General features: G+C 31.3%; 1 protein-coding gene across 3 annotated transcripts in view; it reads left to right on the top strand.

The window, feature by feature from the left end:
• The window catches only part of LOC118192194 (uncharacterized), a 51,572-nt gene that overhangs the window by 8,147 nt on the left and 29,228 nt on the right, over positions 1-14,197 (top strand). For 2 of the 3 annotated variants that reach the window (XR_015044128.1, XM_035363097.2), the window contains exons 4-7: positions 2,515-2,580; positions 2,777-2,842; positions 2,938-2,985; positions 7,765-7,846. Coding sequence is in view for 2 of the 3 variants with exons in the window: in XM_035363097.2 (XP_035218988.1) it covers positions 2,515-2,580; positions 2,777-2,842; positions 2,938-2,985; positions 7,765-7,846 (262 nt within the window). In the remaining variant the exon portion in view is untranslated. The remainder of the gene's footprint in view (positions 1-2,514; positions 2,581-2,776; positions 2,843-2,937; positions 2,986-7,764; positions 7,847-14,197) is intronic. The other variant, XM_085827186.1, reaches the window with a different exon arrangement.

The raw sequence follows: 14,197 nt of genomic DNA, 5'->3' as shown, positions 1-14,197 counted from the left end.
AAATTCAGTTATGACTTTTGCATTAATTTTTTGAAGTGCAGAAGAACATATTTCCTTTTTCTACATGACACAAAATATTTAAAAGAAAATTTCAGTAATACTTCTGCATAAATTTTTCCAAGTGCATCTAGAAGAACATATTTTCTTTTCCTACGTGTTAAAAAGGATTTGGGAAATATGTGCAAGAAAGAGTATTACAAAATGTAGATTTGCAGTTTTAGAGCCAAAGGTATAATTTTTATAACTTAAGGCAAGATGCATGCAAATTCAGCTTTAAACTTTTCTAAAATCAGATCTGTATTTTAGTTATAATTTCATTTTACTGTATTTAATAATCACTCAGCGCTATCAAAACATCTAACCTTATATTCTCATAACATCTGAAGAATCATCCATAACATTTTGAAATATATAGGTTTTTTGCTGTCTTTCTGAAAACATATTTATTTGTATTGTTAATTTTGAAAAAATATTTTAGCTGAGTGTCGGGATGGATATTTATAAGTGTTTGGGCAGTTGAAGTCGTTTGGTGGGGATACCTAGAGTAAGAGAATCATAGCAGCCAGCTTGTTCTGTGCTTTATTTAGTAGCCCTTATGATGAGTGAGAGGACTGTGCCCGTCTTTATGTTCTGCATAATTAGAAAGTTCCTTGTATATAAAAATATGAAACCGGTCAAAATTTACCGCAGACTGCAGGCCCAGTTTGGGGAAGCTCCCCTTTCATGGTCAAGAATGAAGGTTTGGTGCAACGAATTCAAGCTCGGCTTGAATGTGTTGCGAATGCGGTCATCTCTGTTGCCCTCATACCAGTATGTCTAATGAAAACATTGCATATATTTCAGAGCTTATTGAAAGAGATCCATGCTGTTTAGTGCTTCAGATTACAGAACTTGATGTATGCTATGGAAATGTCTAATTAGAAAACAGTTGGACTTCCAAAAAATCTAGTTATTGAATGAAAAGTTGCACGAGTTTGCATTTCTCAATTGCTTCAAATTCATTTTGAAGAAGCAGAGGAAGCTTTTTTGCAAAAAATTGTCACCTGTGTTGAGACATGGGTGCATCTTTACACTCCCAAAGAAAGCGTTCATGCACAAAATGGAGAAGGAAACCTCAAGAAAGCTCAAACCTGATTGTTTGTGGGGAAAACTTTTGGCTATGGTTTCTGGGACTGGAGAGGGGGGGAGGTCCTACTAGTGGATTTCTTACATGGACATCAGGGCATCAATATAAGTCTAGGCTTCAGTATCCATATCAGTAAGATGAAATTGCCCCATCTATGAAGAGTTGATCCTCCATGACAATACCAGACCCCACACAGCAGAAATATTGCAGCAGAAACTGTTGGAAAATGCTTGATCATCCACCTTATAATCCAAATTTATCGGCATGTAATTTTTAGATATTTGGACCCCTCAAAGAAGTACTAGGAGGCAAGTGATTTGAGACCAATGATCAAGTAGAAATATTTGTGCCCAACTGGTTAGATACCCGTTAAACCTTCATTCTACGAGAACAAAATGAAAACATTGCCGAAACATCGGAAAAAAGTATTGTAAAAGGATGAGATTATTTAGAAACATAATTAGTAAAAATGTAGATGTTTTCTATAAAATAAATTTTGTGTAAACAAAAGGCTCATTTATATTTGATTTCTATTTATATTTGATTTTTTAAAATTTTAGTCTATGGAAAAAATTGGAAATCAAGTTATTTTAGAATTAATTTAAATGTTAAAAATGCACCAAAAGTATAAATTGAAATGTTTTGAGATATTTTTGAACTCCTCTAATATTATTTATTTAAACTATTTGGTAACATATTATTTGACGTAACTTAAATCTTTAATTATATAGTCATATCTTCCTATAGTTGATGATAAGTATTGCAAAAATAATAATATATTTAGATAAACACAGGTGACTGCTAAAACTTATTTTTTTATTATCAGAACAAAATTTTTCTTTTAATACCAGTCTACCAAAAAAACTGGTTTTAGGTTATTTTGTACTTAGAACAGTGTTATAGCTTGTATAGGACATATTTGTTAAATATTTCAACAAATATATAATGTTTAAAATCTTTATGTATTTGTTATGTACAATAAGCCTAGAATTGCATAATATATGACTTGCATAGTTTTATGATTACATAAGTGATTAAAAGACGTAAAATTTAAACTGAAACTTATCCATTAGAAATACAGATTCTAAAACAATTCCTCCTTTCACAAGCCATACTTCTTGCATTAAAACAATATTCATGTGCTTATTTATAAAATAATACTATATAAATAATATTCATCTAATGTTGAAATTTCTCTTATACAATTTACATATTGAATTAACTTATGCAACTTACATATTGAATTTGTAAAAAATTAAGCTATGAGAAGGTTTATGGAACATATTACTTATATGTAATGTTAATTTGAGGAGTTGCTGTATATTTGGAAACTGGTTGGAATTTATGTTTGAATTACTTCTGTCCTGATAAGTATCTTTCTTTTTTAGATTCTTGCAGTTAAAATTACTAAATCAACAGTATCAAAAATTCCTGGCTCTAAATCAGTACAGCAGGTATATTTTAATTTTTTATCCAGCTTAGTATATTTATGTTTAGTTTCATTTTAATTTGTATTATATCTGTGACACAATAACTGGCTTTCATTTTATTAGACTTCCCATTGTAAATCAGAATCTGCATATTTTAAAATTGTTTGAAATTTGTATTCGACTTGCTCCTTTCTTGATGGCATTCGTCTTTCTTTCTTAGATTCCTCCAGTTAAACTAACTAAATCAGCAGTATCAAAAATTCCTGGCCCTAAATCAGTGCAACAGGTATATTTAATTTTTTATCCAGATTAATATGTTTTATATAGTATAAATTAATTTTAATATTTATTTTGACATATTAACTGGCTTTATTTTATTAGACTTCCGAATGTAAATCGGAATTTGTGAAATCGAGCAAACCAAAAGAGGTAAACTATTTTTTATAATCTGGGGGAAAGGGACATATTGCAATTAAGTTTTAAAATTTAAATGTCACCATGTTTATTTGTAGATCATGTAAATTTTATTTTAAAATTTAATTGTTTAACAAACTTTGATATTTAACAGATTTCTACTTCAGCTATGAATACTATGCAAACAGTATATGGAGCTAATGCTAAGCTGTAGATAGTACTAACAAAATATAATATGATCTTAATGCTGATTTTTCTAAAATTTAGGCATGAATTAAGTTTTCAACTTTCGAACAATCCAAAGATAATATATATTAGATATGTTTTACATATATTAGTTTCTAGTACAAAACCATGCAGACAGTTATATGGACAGCATTTTTTGTTTGATCTGCATAGAGTTATTTTTGTGTTTACTTGTGATAAAGAAACAAAAATTAAGTTTTTAAAAAATGTATATAGAAAATACCACTCTTGATATCTATATTTTTTTAACTCGCCAAATAAATAGTCTTATGAAATATAAAATAATTATGATGTAAATTTTATATATGAGTCACTCAGAAGCCAATGTGGTAAGAAAACAGAAATTGAGAAAATTATTAATGTTTTTTGATACATTAATTTTTAAAATTCGCGGTTTATTAATTTGATCAGAAAAGTATATAAAGTCTTTTTCTCTAAGTGTAAACTCTGCACCCCCCAAAAAAAGATATGTACAGGATGTGTAAATAAAAACGTAAGTATTTATTGGAACAATGACAGCATCTTAAAAATTTTAGGACTTGTATCTTATGGCAGCTGAAAAAGGTAAGAAATTTATGTAAAAATAATACAATAACATTTGTTGTCATAAGTTTTATGTTTATTCATCATAACAAACATCATCTTCTCTAAAATAATTTTCACAAACACTTCAATGTAATATTTTTATGTTTTAACCAAAGTTTAGATATTTCAAATTAAAGAAAGCACATACATAAAACTTGAACAATTCTAAATAGTAGAAGTAACAGTTACTATGAATTTGTTGTTTTTCAGTGTTGCCAACAAATATCGAAAGAAGAATAATTTAATTTTTATTTAAAAGTTTATGTAAAAAAATATTGATAAAAAGGTGGACTTACTGACAACGGATTCTGAAATTATTATATAATATATTCAGAAGCTATAAAAAAGGGCTATCTGACCTAGAAAAAAGGAAGCAATGAGTAAATCCTTTAATAACTAAGAAGAATATTATTTATTTCATGAAAATTTTAAAAAAATCAAAGTATCAAAAATTGGACTTAATTGCATTATCTTCTGAACGACTCATATATATATATGTTTTATAAATATATATTATGATACAATATTAAAAAATAACAGATTCTTACAAAAATTCATATTTTTTGCTATTTGATGCTTTTAATGACTTCACTATCTCACAGAACTCAAATATTTCCTACCATTTTTCTCTTCCAAAGATAAATTTTTTTGTGGCTGAAACAGGGCCTCAGAATATTTTTTTTCCTTTCAGTGGCTGCTAAGTCCTACTTAGAATTCTATTCAAATAAACTTGAACTGCATATTTGTCACACTCATGGACGCTGAATAATGACAATCTACCAAAGACTATGAAATACAAATACTGGTGTATATCTTAGAGTGGTTAACTTTTCTTCCTTGTGCGAAGTAAAAAGGAAGTATTGTAATCGGGAAAATTTTCAGGCATCATATTTCAATGAAAATATCTATTTTGACCATTATCGAATGCAATTTAACGATGTTTTTGCATGACGTTTGTCTGTGAGGGCAGAATAAAAGTCTCTTTTTCCCCGAAAAAATTATAAAACTGATTTAAAATGAATTCTAAAAAGAATTTTTCGTGGCATCTGTACGTATTTACGTATCTCACATAACTAAAAACTGACTAGCCTCAGAATGTTGAAATTTTGTATATATAACTGCTATAAAGATGTGCACCTCGTATTTTGGTTACAATCGGCCACACCAAACATATATAAATATATGTATATAATTGTTTTAAAAGAATATAGTAAAGTTAAATTAAATTTAAGTAATTCTCTTGCGCCATTGCTGAAAGGAATGAAATTTGAATAATTCTCTTGCACGATTGCTGCAAGGAATGAAATTTGAATTTAACAAATATTCTCTATTCGTAAAAAGCAAATTTAAATTTTAAATGAAATTGAATTACAAATAAATGATTAATTATTCTTGCGAACTAATCTTCAATATCATTTAAATTCATATGTAAATCAAGAGTAAATATCAAAATCTATGAATAAATATATAATTCCAATAAATTTTTTAATCCTAAAAATTTATAAAAATCCATAAGTGGCTAATTGTTGAGCAGGCAGGAAACAGACTTATCAAGGGGAAGTTGCCTCCAAACCTTAACTCTTCAATTATTCAATTTGTGTTTCGTCATCCATGTAGGCAAGCGTAAAAGGAAAATTCAAAACCAAATGTTGTGAATTACTAAAAAGAAATTTAAACAAGTGGAATTTAGAGAAATTAGCAAGTAAAGACTAGAATTAAAAATAAAGTCAATTAAGAGTAGAAAAACCAAATTTTTTAGAAAACCAAAGTAATTTAAATCTTGCCTACAAAAAACTTCCCCCGACACGAATTATGCAAATAAATCAAAAGGAAACTAGATACTATTTTTAAAAAATACATAAATAATAATAAAATAGCAAGTAAATAGTTAAGTTTTAATTTAACTTACCAACTATATTTGTATTTGGAGAGTGGAGCAGCATGCCAAACTAAGTGATGTTAAGTAGTGTGTTTCTTCTAACTTTATAAATAGAGGGCGCTAATACAGTCAAAAGTCGTTAATTCAGACACCCATAATCTGGAATGATCTATAATCTGGACCTTAAAACTACAAACTTTCTGCACAACTGTCGCGTTGACGCATGCGCGTAAGACCTTTACGGTTGCACATATGCGTGTGCGCATGCACGTTTAATGTATAACAGACAGTATAAGCTAAAATTATCTAATTATGTGTTTCAGTTAATGTTGCAGATTGCGTTGTTCGTTAATCTTCGAATTGGATCCGGCTTATTATTTTTTTCAGACTGTTAGAGCAATTTTATAAAAGTAAGCTTGAACTTTCGATTATGTCAAATAGAATTTCGGATGCTGGAGCTCCCAAAGGATCTACAAAGCGAAAGTATGTTTCGATGTCCATCAAACAAAAAGTGGAATTGCTGCAAAAAATGGATAAAGGCATATCCTTTTTTTCTCTAACCATTCCGAAATCTGTTTATCAATTCCACGCTGCTGTGCGGTGGGTTGGGAGGGGGAAACGCTGCGGCGTGCAGTGAGTTGGAAGTTGATCTGTCAGCACTATCCTTATCTTCAGAGCAGATGTTTTTATTTTAGTTGGCTTATAATTCCTTACTAAATGTAGTATTTCATCTCGATGTACAACGTCTTTGATATGATTTAAATCAAATTCCTCGTCATTATAATTCCCTTCCGATAGTGAAGAAAGTGACACAGAGGTTGTTGAAAACGAAAAAATTTCGATTGACAAATTAGTTGGTATTCTCGACACAGCAATTATAGGACTTGAACAGCGGAACTTGGTAACTGAACAAGAAATTATGTCTGTTTATAGAATTAAAGAGAAAGTATTATCACATAAAACGAAGCAACTTAAACAACTTACATTGAAAGAAATGTTTAATAAAGTAAAAAAATAAATATTAAGCTTTTTTTTGTAAATTTTGATGCCCTTTAGATCATAATTGTTCTTTATTTCATAAATTACGGTTTCATATTTTTAATTTTATAATTTCTGTATGCCATCTTACCAGATTTAAACTGATGAAAAATCGATAATCCGGAATTGCCGAAGTCCCGACGAGTCCGGATTAACGACTTTTGACTGTATAAGTTGAGTGTTAAGCTGCTATCTGTTAGATCTATCTTAAAAACCTATTCTGTAAAATATGTGTACTGTTGCAAAAAGTTTTTTTGCTAACTGTGAAGTATTTTAAAAATGTGTAAAAAATTGTAAAAATGCTAACTGTAACGTAATGTGAAAAAAAGGTTGCAAATTATTAATGATTGTAAAAAATCGAAAATGTCTTTGAAAAAAAAGGACAAACATTTTTTTTGAAGTAAAATTAATTTTAATTTAAAAAAAAATGTTTTTAATTAAAGTAAGAAATTTATTGTAATAGTCTTAATTAATTGAAACTGAAATTCAACAGGTTTAATCAAAACTTATTAAATACTCACCAAAAAGTAAGGAAAATTGGAAAAAGATAAAATCTTCACTCAATTCGGCCTATAATAGAGACTTTTGAAAAGAGTTCGCCCTTCATTGGTAAAAAGAAAGAACCCAGTATTGATTATATACAATTTTACAAATATTTACAATAAATATTTATGAGATAATCCCTTAACTCTTCAGAATCTTCTTAGTTTTTGGTTGTATTTGAAGCATACAGACATTTTGCTGTAGAAGTAATTGCTGGAAATTTTTGTTGAGCTTGTTGAAAAAATTTACGAAGGTGAAGATCATCAAAATTTCTATGAAGAAAGTTAATAGTATAGAAAATTTGAGAAATGCACATAAGAAGCACGGTTGAATTTGATGCTAATTTGCTAAATTTGTTAGACATTGAAATTGGTTGTAAAAGTCTGTTAATATGAAAAATTTAGGTTTTTAAAAAAATTATTGTGATGAGGTAATTTATTTCAAGAATTACTTGTAATATTGGAAGTTTAAGAACTCGTTCTTTCGTAAATTCGTTCTTTCAGCTGAAAGGAAATTCTGCTTCAAGTATTACATGCAGCAGTTTATCAAAGAAACAGCAAACCAGTAGTTTACAGGATCAGTCTGGTAAACATTTAGTTTCCTAATCATTTTGACTGTTGAAATATGTCTTTCATAATGTCAATCTAAACATGTGAATTTTCATATTCGTTTAAACAAATGTTGTATGCTTTTGTAAATATATAGAGAAAGGTAATTGATTTATATTGTTGTATATGAAATTCATGTAACATGGGAGGGGGGAAAAACTAAAAACTGAGCATAATTTTGAGTTATAAATGCAGCTATTCACATATTCTTCAATTATGAAATTTTAATCTTTTCACATAAAACTCCAAGTGCCATGGTAAAGTTATGTCATGTTTAACCACTATGTTATGTTTCTATGTATTTTATTGTGATTTTTGTTGGTTTTAATCAAAGCGTGCTGAAATCGATTATCTACAGAATGTGATTATATACATTCAGATAGGATTTCAAAAATTTAAAAGAAATTTTATTTATTCAATTGCTTGTGTAGTAAACCTTTATATATTTTTCATCAACCATTGGGTATTTTGCTACCCAAATATTTTTCTCTGTATGAAAATGACATATTGCTTAAGCATATATCTGGCAAATGAACTAATTTGAAAATAAAAATTAATTTATGAAAATGCATAATCTTTTATTAGTATTAAGATATGTTTTTATGTATCCTCTGAGCAAGGATTATATGCAATACAAATACTTATTATGTATTTTTAACATACCTTGTGAAGTGAGAGTGCAGAACCCAGAGGCGGTGCACAAGGAGGAAGGGGCACCTGGATCAGGCTTTGCTTGAGGCAGCCTTATGCAGTTAATCAGCCCAACCCCTAGAGATGATCCAAGGAGGACCAGGCGGACAATGTGATTACAACAATTATTACAACATTATGATTACAACAACTTACAATTACCCAGACTTTGTGAAAGTCTGGTTAATTCTGCAAAAGTCAATGGTGTATGGTTATGCATCTACCTAAACATCAAAGAATGCTTGTTTGACATCGACTGTCCCCCAGTGTTGACCAAGGGGAGCAAAACCCCCAAGAACAACTTTCGATATCAAACCATATAGCATCCTAACAACCAAGCAAGACAGTACCATAGGTCCCTGCTGAGCCTGAACCTGCCACTGAATAAACGATAGATTTAGTCTCTGTGAAGACTGTTAATTTTTCTCCAGAAGTAGTCTGTCTAGAAATTGACAGCCAGCATGCCGGGATTGCTCCTAGTCGGGGGAAAGAACGCAGAGATAGATGCCCTTCAAGGAAAAGAACCTTTTTTTCATTCAATGAAAATGAAATTGAGCATTGGTATCTGGTTATTGATGCAAAGACCAAGTTTTAGTCATTGGCATTAAAATTAGACTCTCATCTTCATATCCGAAATACTGAGATATAACAAAAGTAGAATTTTTGAATTAATTTTTTTTCAATTACTTAAAATGTTTTCTTATTGCTTAGAATAACCCTCTTTTGATTAGGCGTATGGCTGTCTTCCAAATGTTAGCTGATTTGTTTTGCTTTAATTGCCATTTCTTCATACTAAAATCTCATTTTGGTGCTTTTTCGGCAATGGACGTTTGAAGATGCTGTTCATTTTTATCTATATTCCAGCATCTCCTTACGATGTTTAATGTGTAAGCCATGTATATCGAAACTCTATCTTTAGGTCTTTGAGGAAATAAAATACTGAAAACTAATGGGCAAGAAATAATTGTTGAAACTAAATAACGTTTGCATAATCTGAGTTCAGAAAACAAAACATTTATTTTACATATTTTAAAGAAATAACGTTCTGAAACAACATGTTTCATCTACACAATCAATCGACGCTCTCACCAGAGCATTACGCCATCAAACTTGGCACACATCCAAAAGTTCAAATTGAAGAATTACAGAAGCGTTGTTGCCACACAAGAAAAGACATATAGTTACAGCTTCACACAATAATAAAACAAAAACACACTTTTGAAAAATAGACAATAATAATAAAAAATAGTAATAATAAAATTCTTAACAATATTTTCTCGATTATGCAACATCCTCCCCCCTTTTTGAGTCAGTGGCAAACGACTCGAAAACATATGTTATCCTATTAAAAAGGTCTAGTACATTAGGCTTCTTAACAAGCCGTCCTGACGACGTAAATTTCTGTTTTATATGCTGTACGTCAGTCTGATCGTTTTTCTTATCGTCGTTAACGTTAGGCTCTTCAACTAAATAATTTTCATCTAGTTGTATCTCTAGTGGATAAATACGCTGAACGGGCCTTATGAAAATCCCATTCTGAGTTTTTAGTTTAACTGTTCGAATTTTGCCATCCCGACCAGGAATTTTCTCTATAATTTTACCCAAAGGCCAATACAAGCGTTTTTTGAAATCATCGCCTATTAAGACTATCTCCCCAATTTTAGGCAACCGGGTTACTTTATTTTGTGGTTGTTTCATTATTAATTGCCCCAAATATTCTTTTCGGAAACGGTTCCTTAAATCTAAGAAGTTTTGTGCGGTATTTAATTCTTCTAAAAAAATGCTGAGAGTCAATTTTATCTATATCTGCTACATTCGAAGTACAATTTTCAATTAAAAACATTGACGGAGTTAAAGGGATAGCATCTTCAGAGTTCTCCGAAATATATGTTAAAGGTCGAGAATTAATTACTGACTCACAATCGCAAATTAAGGTTTCCAGTTCTTCATAAGATAAAAGCAATTTTCCCAAAGAACGTCTTAAAAGTTCTTTAATCATGCGAACTAGCCGTTCCCACCAACCTCCCCACCAGGAGGCTGTTGGTGGATTGAATTTCCATACTATTCTCTTTATTTTTGCCTCATTCTCTATTATGTCCCAGTTAAGTTTAGACATTTCGTTATACGTTCCTCGGAAGTTAGTCCCATTGTCAGAATAAATAGTTCGTGGTCTGCCACGTCTGGCTATGAATCGTCTTAAAGCCAAAAGAAAAGATTCTGTTGATAACAAAGTCACCAGTTCTAGATGGATTGCCCTGTACATAGCGCATGTGAAGAGTGCCATCCAAACCTTCTTACCGTCTTTCAAAAACAATGGGCCAGCTAAATTACTCCCAAAATTTCAAAAGCCCTATAATCTCCTACGCGATCTTCAGGAAGAGGAGTCACTTCGCAAGACATCGGTTTCGCTTTATATCGTTGACATATTACATACCCTTTTAACACATTACGCACAGTTTTACGTTGTTTTAGTATCCAGAATCTTTCTCTTAAAATAGATTGAAGCATTTGAGTTCCAGCATGACAATGTTTCTTATGAACTGACTCAATTAACAATGTAGTAAAGATACATTTACTCGGTAACAAAATTGGTGTTAAAAATTCAGAATTGTCTTTACGTTCCAATATTCTAGTTTTAACTCTTATAATATTTTCATTATCAATGAATACATCAAGTGGATTAAGAGCTCCAATGTCAGGGAAATTTGAGCTTTGAACCAACCGAATCAAAACGTTTTCGGAATTTATGATTTCAGCAACAGTTAGTTTAGATTCTTTACACAAATTTGACTTCTTCCTACAGTTAGAAATAAAACGTAACGCCCAACCAGTTACACGAATAATTTTCTCATAATCAGAAACTCTTTCTGCATACCAAGGAGTGGTATCCTCTGAAAAGTTAACATTAATAAGTTTTACCTTCCTCTTTTCCAAGTCAGCTTCGCTCGGCTGACAAACAATATTGGTAGGCCAAAATTCAGGGCTTTCTCTTAGCCAGAGAGGTCCCTTAAACCACTCCGAGTTAATCATTTGTTTAGCAGAGCAACCTCGAGATAACACATCTGCTGGGTTCATATTACCAGGCACATGCCTCCATGATTCAGGTTTTGTCAACTTAGTAATTTCTTTAACACGATTGCTTACAAAGTTCGACCAATTACCAGGATTTCTGACCCACCATAATGCGACTGTGGAATCACACCACAAAGTTACATTTATATCAAAATCATTAAGAGCTTTACAAACAGAATATAATAATCGGGATCCAATGCAACAGGACATTAATTCCAATCTAGGAATCGTCAAATTCTTAATAGGAGCTACTCTAGATTTTGCTCTTAAGAGAGTAAGTTTTACACTGCATGTATCAACACTTCTCGCGAAAATACATCCTGCATAAGCATATTTGCAGGCATCGACAAATACATGCAATTCAACTGTTGCAAAGGTTCCAATGAATCGGGGTATTGCCACATTTTTCAACAAACGTATATCAGACAACCACACAAAAAATTTACTTACAAAATCATGAGGCAATACCTCGTCCCAAGAAAATTTCAACTTCCATGTTTCTTGTAACAAAAGTTTTGGAAGCAAAGTTATTGGTGCAAGTATTCCAATTGGATCAAAAATTGATTGTACAATAGACAGAATCAGTCTCTTAGTTACCTTAGTATCACAAGTTATCATATTTATATTTATATTACACCTTAAAGTATCATTGTCTAAATTCCACAATATTCCTAAAAGAGGTGTGTCCCCAGAATGTTTTGTAGTATATTTGGAAGCAACATTGCTCTCCCATCCCCTTAAATTAAATCTGCCTCTCGACATAATACTTTTGGCCTTTTGAATTAAATCCTCTTGTTCCTCAATATTGTAAACACCCGTAATACAATTATCTACATAGAACGAATTTTTTAATTTGTCAGCCACATCTAAAAAGTCAGATGGACAATTATTCAAGAGATATTTAATAGACGCACCTAGTAGATAAGGGCTGCAGGAAACCCCAAAAACTACTCTGCAGTGCCTATACACTATTTCTCCCTCATCACTTGGATAGAAAAATCGCAAGTAATCTCTATCCTTCGGAGAAATTCCTAACTGCAAGAATGCTTTCTCTATGTCTGCACTCAGACCAATAGGAAAAAATCTCATTCTGTCTAAAATATCAGGGACTAATTCTATTAAATTAGGTCCTTTCAATAAACACTGATTCAAAGATGGTTTTCCCTTTTCACAAGATGAAGCATCAAAAACGGGTCTTACCTTAGTGCTTTCACTATTCATCTTAATAACCGGTCTGTGTGGTAAAAAGTGGCATTTATTGTTTAATTCCTTTTCCGGAACCTTTTCTATGATATTTAAATTTTCCCACTCTCTAAACACTTCTTGATATTCCTTCAAAGAATTATTTTCTTTTGCCCTCTTTATCATTTTTTGATGACGTGTGAAAGCAATGCTTTTATTATCTGATAAATTGGTAGATTCGCATTTCCAGGGTAATTCTAATTCATATCTACCATCGGGCCGAATAGATAATTTATTCTGAAAATCAATCTCATAGTCGCAATGAAGATTTTTCGTTTTACTATTTTCCGTCGGGTCGGAAATACCCAAACCTTCAAGCTCCCATAAAGATTTCAAAGAAGCATTATTTACATGTAAGGAAAGACTTATTAGGGCATTATCCCTGACAGTATCCTTTTCTTTACCCATAACCGTCCAACCCAGTTTTGTTTTGACTGCAGTTAAACCAGAGGGTAATTCTAGGTATTCGTCAGTTAACAGTTTACCAATGACATCTGCACCTATCAATAAATCAATTTCACTTTCCTCGCAAAATGTGTCACTGACCTCAATTTTCCTGCTTTTCAATTCCTCTATAATCTGAGCATTCTTGATTGTTGGAACAAATCCACATATCTTTTTTTCAGAAAAAGCTTCAAAACAACACCTAAAAGTGTTATTTAAACTGCTTATGTCAATAGCAAAAACAGAATGGGTTACAGGCGCAGTTTCCCTCCCCCCGAACAAACCATGAATTACTTTCTCCTGTCGAATAGGATCAGCCTTCATTCGCTTCATAATTTTCTCCCCAACGTATGATCGTTGGGATCCCGAATCCAAAAGAATCCTAATTTTTCTCTCTCGATCTTTAACTTTAATTAGAACACATAAAGTTTGCAAATAAACTTTCTCGCTCTTACTATTATTAGAAAGGGAAACATCCAACTTAGAGTCATTTTGTTTTACAGAACTAACATTCTGAGGACACATAAATTTTATATGATCACAACTGCAAATGGGGCATTTAATATTGGCTTTACATTGGTTTTTTAAATGGCCAATTCTTAAACATGAAAAACAAACACCTTTTTTTTGTACAAGTTGCCTCTTTTCATTTAAGCTCATATTTTCAGCTTTAAAACACTTAGCACTCATATGAGGCTTACCACAAAATATACAAACATTTTGCTTACCTTTACTGGTTTCATTTGTACTTATCAGCGCGGCAGCTGTTGCTAAATCTGAATTACCTGAAATAACATTTTTATTAAGACGCTTAACAGAATGAGTAAATCCTGATTGTGCTAATCTAATCATTTTTTCCGATTCTACTTCATGCCTTAAA

This window comes from Stegodyphus dumicola, chromosome 11 (genome assembly GCF_044657685.1).
Source record: "Stegodyphus dumicola isolate Sdum_Otavi_A_Nest chromosome 11, ASM4465768v1".
Classification (NCBI taxonomy): domain Eukaryota; kingdom Metazoa; phylum Arthropoda; class Arachnida; order Araneae; family Eresidae; genus Stegodyphus; species Stegodyphus dumicola.
Note: the sequence above shows the minus strand (reverse complement) of the source record. Positions and strands in the feature narration are given on the sequence as shown.